Genomic DNA, 11936 nt, shown 5'->3' with positions numbered 1-11936 from the left:
GAGACTGGATACGAAATGAGAATCTCTCTATGAGAGACTCGAGTCTCTCGTTCAGAGACTGGATACGAAATGAGGATCTCTCTATGAGCGACTCGAGTCTCTCGTTCAGAGACTGGATACGAAATGAGGAACTCTCTATGAGCGACTCGAGTCTCTCGTTCAGAGACGCTAAACAGTTTTTTTGACTCTCGACAGTCTCTCTCAGCGACACCATAGACTCGAGTTTCCGTCTCTCATCGAGTCTCGCTTTCAGAGACTCTGAGAGACTGAACATTTTTATCTCGGGTAATTATTATTGGTCATCCTTCTAATAGTTTTCATACTATCATTAATTAGTTTCTGATTAAACAGCAACTGAGTATGACCGTATCAGCTACGGTATACATACCTAACAAAATTGAAACAGATTTTTTATTTTTTTGTATGTTTCTAACGAAATTGAAAACAAATTGATATTGTTATGTATTCATAGTTATACGTAAGTATTATATGCAGTACATATATACATAGCAGACTTGCATTTGTGGATCTTTAATGTGTTAATCCAAGCGGTTGGTTATAAAGAATGCGCATTCCTGGCATACTTAATATTTGACTTATTGCACACTGTCTAATTAATGATCCTAAGTATAGAATTAAACGCGACCACAGACAAACAGAAGCCTGTTGCGATACACATGTACATATATATATATATATATATACTAATACAGACTTACAGACATTCAAGTACACTTATAAATGGACACCTACTCATTTAATATATACGCCGTCGAAGTACACAAGACTAAAATTAAAATTAAATGCTATAGATAGAGTAGGTTGAAAATTGACTTTTTTCGAAATGAAATTAATAGGTAGATCAGTAATGATAGCTTATAAACCATAAAATGTACACGGTCCCAATTAAAAAATACCAAACGAACTTGATCTATACCAGTCTATTAAGTAACGACTTCAATTTTTCCGATGATGATCTAACATATCGTTTAAATTAGAAAATTATTATCAAATCTGTCGCTGGTTTAGTCTTTAAAAATCAGTCACAACCCACGGAAAGTAGTGGATTCGCACGCTCAAAAGCCTATGTAGGAGTCAGAATGTAGGTACAACATTGAAACAACAGGAAGTAATTAATTTTCTGTTTAACTTAAAAGATTTTTCGTATTATGTTATTCATTAGCATTCAGCGATATTTTTAACTGTTGTTGTGGTACAAGGAGGTAAGAAAAACAATCGATTCTGATAAAGAAAACTGAGGGAATTTTCCGGGAATATTTAAAACATTCCATGACTGTGTGAATAAGTGTTTAGCATCCAACGTAGAATAAAATCGATAAAAACGGCTGATGCAATGAGTGCACAAATGAGATGTCGAAACGGTGATATTAATTCATAAGTGATAAAAATATAAAGAGGGACATGTTCAAATGAATAAAAATAGTAGAAAATTCGTTACATACGTATCAATTAAGGAAGCAGCAAACTGTAAGCAGAGAGCCATCCACCTATGCCGATAATTATCTTACAATACATAAAACGGTAGAAGTAATTACAAGCCCACAAAAACAAGTTTTGTAACATTGTAAACATTCAGTTTCTTTTTTATTTTTGTTGTGCGAGAAACAAAGGTCAGAGCTTGACCAGTAGACTTCTAATAAACTATTTTAATGGGACATCTTGTCTCATCGACTTCTACTTTATGACTTGCACCTTCGGTCGTATAGATAGCATGGAAATTAGTTAAACTGTTTTTTTTTTCATACCAATATACTACACCGTATTCTTTTCCTTAGCGATTACGCAGTAGTAAATTTAAACTTATAATAATTAATGCGATCTGATAGAAAGATATTGGACTGTGAAACCAATTCCAAACTCGGTAAACAGAATGAGAGAAATATTAAACGTCGTCGTTAAAAACTGCGATAGGTACTGAAATGAATTTTACATGATCTTAAAGAGGACGAATAAAAAAATGTGCATTTCGGTGAATGGAAACCTTTTTAAAAAAAAAATACTACAAGTAACATAGCACATACTTACGTCTTTCAATAAAGTTCGCAATAATAAATGGTTTCATTCAAATATTTATGGGTTTGTGTACGCTTGATGATCTTGATCGAAACAGTTGACACTTTGATACATACAGCCCTTTAATTTGTCACGTCTAAACGGGCAATAAAAATGTTTTAAATTAACGTCACTTGAAGAACGATTTGTTCTCTCCATATGACATCGTATTCTACATGTTTTAACATCAATAAAAATGATCGGCCAATAGGTTATAAAAACTGACATTGTTTTTATTGTTTTTACCGTCAATTGTTAGTAATTGAAGAAATTGATATTATGAAGAGTAAGAAAAACAAACGAACTGTTATACAACGGGTTAATTTAAACAGTGGCGTAACCAGGAAGCCAGGATTTGTAAAAAGCCCAATTTTCAAAGCAGAGGATAGCGCAGGGTCGTGTCGCCTTTAATAAAAAGTAGTCACTTCTATGCTCGCGAACGGTTAATTTAGAAATTCGAAAAAGATTGTTAAAGGTGTATGTTTGGAGCACGGCGNATATATATGTTAGGCCCGAAGACCGAAAACGCTCAGTGGCCGGAAAAAACGGCCACATCGCGTTCTGGCTGCATTCGAACGCACAGAACGCATTTTGGCTGTTTTTAAACGCTCGCAACGCGTTCTGGTAACTGTTAAACAGCCGGAATGCGTTTTGTCAATTGTTGAACGCTCGCAACGCGTTCTTAATGTTCGACTTGTATTATTTGCCGCTATCTACCTGCGTACAATGAGATTTATATTGTAAAAGTATATGCTCGGCAATATAAGTCTTCAGTGTAACTTTCTTCTTAGAACTGAAAAACAATTATAAGGAATTTAATATTGTTGAAACGATTCGGCGAGAAAAACCGAACCCATCTTTGGTATCTACTTATAGTACTACTGAAAAATGGATTGAAATTCATTTGTTTTATAAGTACAATATAAATCTCATTGTACGCAGGTAGAAAGAGGCAAATAATACAAGTGGAACATTAAGGACGCGTTGTGAGCGTTCAACAATTGACAAAACGCGTTCCGGCTGTTTAACAGTTACCAGAACGCGTTGCGAGCGCTTAAAAACAGCCAAAACGCGATTTGTGCGTTCGAAGGCAGCCAGAACGCGATGTGGCCGTTTTTTCCGGCCACTGAGCATTTTCGGTCTTCGGGCCTAACATAAATTAAACGATTTTTGAAGCTAGAAGTTGTTAACCAGGTTTCGGAAAAAAGGCTTTTCTTGTTTAAAACGCATAAAAGATTATTTATGATCGATAGTGGGTTAAGATCGCTCAGAATCATTGGCAATCTTGTATATTGAAAATGATTTGACAGAAACTTAAGTTACGAAGATATTATTAAGGGCGTTGCAGTAGAAAAAGCTCGGCGAAAGCTCCTATACCAAATAGATACAAATTCATATCTAATGTTTATTTCCACATTAGAGTTCTTTATTAGTTCATGTTTAGTTTTATTGTTTTATTGGTGATAATACATCTTTGCTGCCATTAGAATTCTGTAAATGCCTATATACTTTTTTCTGTTTTCAAACCGAATAGATAATTTTATAGAACACATGTAGAGAATTTTTTATGATCGCATTACACTCCCGAATCTTTTCATTAACGTGTTTAACATTTTCACCATGCTTAAAATATCTAAAGTTTTCTTATAGTTACATACATAATGTGATATACCTATTCCATAAAACCATTGAAACCAAGACTACTCTGAAATAGGGTTTAACGTGTTATTAAATTTCTGAATGGCTGCAGGTGTTAAAGTTTACGACGAAGTCATATAATTACTTCATTATTAAGGATTTTTATATGCGTAACCTTTACTTTACCATCGAGTGTTTTATGCATAAAGACTCGTGTAATATTAACTGCGATTACGGCATTCCCACGAAACGAAATTTATTGCTACCGATAGAATTAATTTGACAACGTAATTACATCCCCGTGATAGCTGTAATTGGAAACAGCGTTTTGCAGTTAAAGAAGCGCATTATAAAACGAATTATTGCGTGATCCTGCAAGAACTGATGCTGACCGCGAGAAAATTATAATAATGCAACTTCACCCTTGAAATTGGATACTAAAAACTCTTAGGTATAACGGTTGTAGTAATTGAGCGATTACCTTCATGGAAGAATAAATACAAATAACCACCAAATTACAGTATTATTGGTAGTATATTTAAATTTATCATCTAAGCATTTAAAAGAGAAGCGTGGATAGGTGCGAGATATTAAGAACAATTAGCTGAACTTCCCATGCGTCAAAAATCTTAACCAGAATTGTACAGAGGAGGATGGAAAAAAGGGCGGAAGAACTATTAGGGGAAGATCAATTTGGGTTTAGAAGAAATAGAGGAACGCGGGAGGCCATTCTAGCTTTACAGGTAACAATAGAGAAAACGATAGAAAAAGGAAAGGGTATGTACATGGGATTTGTAGATTTAGAAAAAATTTTTGACAATCTTAAATATACTTAAAAATGTAGGGATAAGTTACAAAGAGTGATACTTAATTTGTATAAAAAGAGCAACAGGCAGTTATAGAGCTGGGGCCGCAACGTAGAGAAGTAAATGTTAGGAAGGGATTTAGACAGAGATGCACACATTAAAGACAGTAAAACTGTAGGGATATACAGGGGCAAAAGATTAGTATGCTTAGATTTGCAGATGATACTGCAGTATTAGCATCTACCAAGGAGGAGTATGACAATAAATAAAAGTAAGACAAAAATACTGGTACGCAAGGAAAGAGCGAATATAAAGATATAAGGCAGAGAATAGGGCAGGGTCAAGTTGCCTTCAATAAAAAGAAGTCACTTCTATGCTCGCGAACGGTTTATTTAGAAATTCAAATAAATCTTGTCAAGGTGTTACAGGCGAACGATGAGGATACCGTGGATAGAGAAGGTTAGAAATGAAGAGGTATTGGAAAGAATGGGAGAACAGAGGACTCCATGGAAGTCAATAATAAATAGGCGACATAGGTTAGTAGGACACCTTCTCAGGCATGAAGGTCTAGTCAGAGACATATTAGAGGCAAAAACAGGAGTTAGGAGGGTTAGAGGCAGACCTAGATTAGATTACTGTTCGCAAATAGTTAAGGATGTGGGCTGTTCTGGTTTTAGGGAAATGCGAAGATTAGCCCAGGATAGGAAAGAGTGGAGGTGCGTGTCCAACCAGACTGACGACTTTATGATGATGAAAGCATTGTTGACATTTATTTTGTGAAAGTTCATATTCAATTTGCTTACTTAAATCAATTCGTCGTACTATCCGATATCTTTATAAACGGTATCTACTGTAAATATCTGAAGAAAATGGTTGTTGTGAGTTTCCGACCGTTTGTGGTAAAAATCGAATTTACGCCATGGAATAAATCAGCTTAATCGTTTAAAGTGTCAATATGAAAGGTTGATAACCTGAATATTAACCAAGTCTTACAACCAAATACGACTAGTTCCGTGACTTTAGAATGCCTCGTAAATAAAGCTCTTCCACGCTAGGCGCATTCGAAAGAAATGGATAAGTTATGGTCGCAGCATATAATCTTACTAATAACAATACAGTTGATGCTCTGTAACGGCAGATAAACGCCGTGGTAACAATGGTATGAAAATTTTACGCACTTGTGCCACACAAGACATAACAATGGGGACAATCCCATTATGGTATCTAGCGGACGACTGTTTTAAAATGCGACGGAATCAAACGTGAATTGTAACGAAAAAAGAATTTCAAATGCAACGTCTAGAAATTTTCAGAACTATTTCTAATAAACTTTCTGAGAAGTATTGAACAACAAGTTTATAGTTGGGACCGGGGATGTAACGGAGGTAGTTTTGTCGGAACCGAAGGCGGAGTCGGAGTTTTTAAATTTGCTTTATCGGAGTCGGAGGCAGGGTCAAAAGTGGTGGCATGAGAGAGAATTTTTATGTAAGGACAAATAAAACATTATTTAGTCAATTTTTTTTCCTTTCAATTTTCAATTATAAAATAAAACACAAACAATGAAAAAATAATTGACGATAGAGTGCTCAGTGCACGTAGTGGAAGTCGGGGGGATTCCCCGCGCGACATGTATGAAGTTCATACTATGAACCTGTTCATAACAGTTGACACAGGCCGCCGCTATGTTATGCTTCGACCTCCGATCAAAACCTTCGATTTAAAAGTGTCGGAGCCGAAGTCGGAACTGAAGATGTAATAATAATCGGAAGTTCCGACTTAACGGAACCGGAGTCGAAGCTCCGTAACATCCCTGGTTGGGACCATCAAAATTGGCATAGTCCACGATAAATTATCTGTAAGAATCTTCTTTCTCGTTTTCACTTAGGACTTTGGTAATTTGCTGCGTTTTGAACATGCCCTTGTTAAGTTGGGAGAGTAGCACAGACAATGTGAAAAGAGATGACCGAATAACAGTAAGCGGTGCAGTGATTGGAGATTGTTTAAGTACGCAAAAGATCACCGTCGGCTTTATAACTACATTGTTGGAATTATATCTTTGTCTTTGCTATCCTAAATTCCTGAGAATGTTGAACTTTCTAAAATCTGATGCTGCAAAATGCTCAAATCCTGCTTGTCTGCATCTCTTTCAGTTACACATCAATTAGTGTAATGTGTGCCCGCTGCAATTCCTACCTGACATCTCTCTTCTATGTTCACGATATTCCCTATAACATTTGTCGTAACTAAAAGTACGCGTTCTGTCAGCATAGAGGGTGCATAACTTCAAAATAAGTAGGTGTAATATATACATACAGAAATTCTTATCCCTAATCCCCTAAAACAGTGACGGAATTCATTGTGAGCTAACTATTAAACACTCATGTGGTATTAAAGACGCTCGAAATATGATGTTAAGGGCTGCACGAAGCAATGGTTTATCTTTGCTCATCCGAGTTGTGATAAGCGCCTTTCACACCCATCTGCCGCTTGCTTCAAATTTCAAGGGGGTGCAATTGCCTATATGGTCTCATTAAGGGAACTGCCAACGAAATATAATGTTTTCAAATTACTACATTAAACGATTTTATAATTTTTTGATTGAAAGAATGATAAATAATGTTCAAGTAATTAACACTCTTCCAAAAAAATACGTTCTACTTATTATTAGTAGGTGTGCATTATTTTTAGTTTTCAATTTTCTCAATTGCCGTTCACCTACGATTAGTTTAATTCGAGTGTTGCTCCTACGCGAAAATTTTATGGATTGCCGTTAATATAAGCCACCTACCAATTCTTTTGCCATCACTGTTGACCTAGGCGTTGGGTTTATGTAAATTACGACGACCTCCGTGCATGTGTGTGAAAGACGATGAGTCAACTGACGATCGACGTTGTACGTAGGTTTTGTTTAAAGAGAGACTGTTTGGGATTTTTTTATTGCTGTACAGCAATTATCGCCATTAATGTACCGGTTAGCAGATGAATACGGAGGTGCGATTTATTAATGTCGTGACCTCCAGTCAGTAGGTACAAATAAAAAATGAAGTTACAACAAAAAATAACTGACCAGATAAAAATTACTCGGGACTTCTTGCATGTCTACTGCACATACAAGTATTAGTTAGAAAATAGCAATTTCATTATGATTATAAATTTTAATAAACAAGTAATTTTCAATACGTTGTTGTAAGGGTGCGAAACATGGACAGTGGACGCGGCTGAAAAGAAAAGGTTAGAAGCGTTCGAAATGTGGTGTTACAGGTGAATGACGAGGATACCGTGGATAGAGAAGGTTAGAAATGAAGAAGTATTAGAAAGAGTAAGAGAACAGAGGACTTTATAAAAAGTCAATAAGAAATAGGCGAGATAAGTTAGTAGGACACCTTCTCAGGTATGAAGGTCTAGTCAGAGACATATTAGCGGCAGAAAGGGGGGTTAGGAGGGGTAGAGGTAGACCTATGTTAGATTACTGTTCGCAAATAGTTAAGGATATGAGTTGCTCTAGCTTTAGGAAAATGCAAAGATTAGCGCAGGATAGGAAAGAGTGAAGGTGCGTGTCCAGCCAGTCTTAGGACTGACGATAATGATGTTGTAGATAGAATTCGGATTTTGATCCTTTATCAGTTTTATCGTACCTTGTTATTGTCGGTAAATTTAGAAGGGGTGGTACTGTAAATAATAAATGGCAAATGTAATTTAAAGCTTTTAATGGCGCAATCGATAAAATTATTGATCGTAATCGATAAAATTATTAAGTGGTTGAACCAAGACTGATGAACAGTAATACCACTAAATATATCGACAGCGGAGGACAGAGAAATATCTGAAAAAGGATAATGTCGTCGACCACGGAAAAACTATGCCGGGCAGGGAACCCTGAAAAGTCCTGAATGGAACGTATTGCTTTGAATTTTATTAAGCAAGTTTTGTATACCTATTAATGATACTGTCCTTATGGTCACTCGCTATCACTTACATTTCAAAAAATACTACCGAACTCTTCATGAAAACTGACTGCGTTTATAGAGGAAGTTAATACGATAGAAAGCAGTTAATTAATGTTGAATAGAATTTGCGTCTGTTAAGTAACCAATAATGATTTTAATTGATCTTCTTATCCTTTAAGTGAAGTATTACTTATGAGAAAAACATTAAAAAATTGGAAATACTTCTTACTTCCTGGTCCAATTACGAAAGTTTTCATGGAAATAGTGTTTAGCAGACATTAAAAAAGAAACATGCAACCTAATAATACGCAGGTTATGGTATGATCGAAATAACAGTTACTTAGCACATGAAATTGTTCTGTGAAAGTCACAAGTCATGTAAACAACGATCTGACAATTTCACGGTAAAATTCGTACCTTTCGTTCAAAATTAGGGCATGAATCTTTTTTATTTTATGCGCTGTGAAAACTAGGCACGTTTCTGCCGTAACTTACCGTAAAACCAGCACTGTTTTGTTCCAAATCTTGGCCTCAAGAAGGCATACTCGGAGTCCTCCGGTATAACGTCCAATATGGCAGCGGTACCAGCTATTACGAGAGGACCTCCCCATGCGTAAACCTCGTACAGACGTAATCTACATCTCTCCTGACTTTTTTCCAAACTTTGCGGCCGAAGATCTCTGCAAAAAGTAACAACAGCAAATCAACCAACTAAATTGAACAACGAAAAAACAATGGAAATTATTAATTATTTTCTTAACTGTTTCCCACAAGTTAGCGTAAGGTGCTTATGCTTAAATTAAAGCGTTACGTGGATTTGTACGATATCGGAAAACACATTAAGGCACAAATGAAAATGAAAACAAGCCATAAATATTGTTTATGATTAATTGCCTATAGACTATTTCATGCAAAATACTTGTAATACATTAGCCTACACAAAGATTAATATACCTCCTTTCATCTTGTTATTTTTTTAATATTATTTCAGTTGAATTTTTATTTATTGCTTATTTATTGGTTTTAAAAATATTAGAGAAAAATGTTAATGGCATGCAGACGTCTTCAATTCGCCTCGGATTTTTCATGTTAATTTGCCGATCAGAATTATCACATAAATAGTAACCAGAAGCAAAATTTCAATAAACAAACGGCGTGGAAAAGTTTCGCAATCGAACGGATCGCAATGAAGGAAACATTAAAATTTATAATTCATTACTGTTTACCAAATCACATAACATTTTCTTGTTCGTTTGAATCCATTTGGTTTTCCTCTCGAAAAAATAACCTCGATATGAAAGAATTAAATAGTAATAAATGTACCTAATCGATTACTAATTTTAGCTAAAAAGAACCGATTGAACTATTTTTAAGAAAGTTAGAATTCTCTTTAATCATTGGAAATAAACACAAGCAATGTATTATTGGCTACCAATATAGATAGGTATAAATTGGTATCAGCTTCAGGCAAATTATTTATAATTACATTGACGTAAAATAAACCTTCAGTGTGATTAAAGAGAAATTTGTAGTTTTAGTTCGATTTTATATATATATTTAGTTTCAAAGCCCCTTCTATTAGCCTTTTTACCCTGAGGAACAAATTCAAATTGGTATTATGTTGGTCTCTACGAAGCGTCCTTCCCTGTTCTCCAGAAACTCCATTCTAACCCTAACCTTAGCCTAGCCTACCCTAACCTATTGGCTGGTATATTTCAAGTGGAAGTGCGTGAAATTTCTTACGGGGTTAGTGCTTGGTCAGCATCAGACAACACATTTTTATCGATGCTATACCAAGATTTTGCAGTATTTAATATTTGGCTAACTATTTTATTTACAATTAGATAATAAACATAACAAAGTTGTTGACCTCAGAATTAGGTAAGAAAACTGTTTTGAGCATGCTCAAGAGTCAAAAAAATGTTAATTCGCAAAAGAAAAAAGAACTGTTAATAAGTTCTTTTAGTAGCATTGTACGTGTTCAAACCGTGTTAAAATTGTGCACCGTTTCGACCGGTAATGATCTATTATAATGTCGTCTTCTTCGTGATTGCGGAACATTATTACGTATTGCATTATTATTGCGAAGAGATATACCAAAGTTTAAGAGTACGGTTACAGCAAGCAAATTTAGCTGCCTATATTTCTATACCAAGAACACTCACTTACTTCGTAAGCTAACGGTATGAGTCGTGAAGGTATATCTAACGTTCTATTATGTTAACGACTTCTTGAGGCAAGTTTAATGTTTATAAAAGGACGCGGTCTTGCACGGTACAAATTGCGAATGGCTACCGGTAAATAATTGCACCAATCGTATACCGAGGAATGGTTCATTGTCAAACCGAGACTAAGTGCAAGACATGTAATGTGTGCAGTTATTACTTCCTTGCCGGACCGGACCGGATGCGATATTATTAATGACTTCCTTTGCTATTAAGGTTTCACACATATGTCAAATTATTTGTAGGATTCACTTCAAATCGGACCAGGATAAGATAATTCTCATTAAAGATGAGTCCGGATCTGAATTCCTTAGAGCATGTATTTGGGTCCAGTTAAATAGCCTGTCCTGCGTGGACCTTATCGGGTTAAGTTATTTGATTTGAGCCGGATTAGAAATGTAACGCCTTAAAGTATTTAAATTTTATATATATTTTAAATATTCAGGCTCATTTCAACAGTTTCAACTCAACCCTCTCGTTGAAAATCCGTTAACTAAAAATTAAAATTTGATTCCTTAATTGTATTAGAGCTAGATCAGGCTAAATAGACCTAATTGATGCCCTAATAAATTCGGATACGGCATGGATACGGATAGGACCTGACCTAACAAATTTCCTGTCGAGTTGCAGCAAATATATGACATGTAGCAGTTTCATCCTTGTAAAAATTCAGTTGACATATTGATTATTGATGTTGTTCCCGATTTTGTAGAATTCCATACATTGAAACAAGCAAATGTAACTCTTTTACAGTTGATATGCGATCGTTAAAGATGATTGTCAAAATTAAATATCCTCTATAAGGATTAAGTCAGTGCCGGATCTATATATGGGCTTTTTCGGCTGCAGCTCATAGCCCCGTAGATAAAAAGGGTCTCTAGCTCCCATTGAAGGCAATGGATTATATTGTAAATTTAGAAAATCAAAAAATAATATAAATGATTTGTAATTTATATAACAGAACTACTTACAATTGCCCTTATTTTTTCCTATCATTAAATAAAATATTTTTTTGACAAAGTGGTAATTAGTTCTATTAAATAACTAAGCTCCGGAAAGTAGTGTTAGCCCAGGGTCCCTCATATTCACTGTAAATAAAACCGTTTTCAAACAAGACAGGGTCGGCTTTAATTTTTTGTTTGAATTATAATTTGACCTCATCATTTTTATTTCTTGATGTATTTTTATTACTTGAATAGGAACTATAACAGTTTAATTAACAAACATATTTTATATTATATATATAT

The 11936-nt window shown here is 35.1% G+C and overlaps 1 protein-coding gene across 1 annotated transcript in view; it reads right to left on the bottom strand.

Annotated features, from left to right (window-relative positions):
• The window catches only part of LOC108741818 (probable G-protein coupled receptor Mth-like 1), a 55629-nt gene that overhangs the window by 24634 nt on the left and 19059 nt on the right, over positions 1-11936 (bottom strand). The window contains exon 2 of the mRNA XM_025978576.1: positions 8960-9144. Within this exon, the coding sequence (XP_025834361.1) occupies positions 8960-9144 (185 nt within the window). The remainder of the gene's footprint in view (positions 1-8959; positions 9145-11936) is intronic.

The sequence above is a fragment of the Agrilus planipennis genome, unplaced genomic scaffold (assembly GCF_000699045.2).
Source record: "Agrilus planipennis isolate EAB-ADULT unplaced genomic scaffold, Apla_2.0 scaffold7, whole genome shotgun sequence".
Lineage (NCBI taxonomy): Eukaryota > Metazoa > Arthropoda > Insecta > Coleoptera > Buprestidae > Agrilus > Agrilus planipennis.
This window is presented reverse-complemented; position numbering and strand designations above follow the sequence as displayed.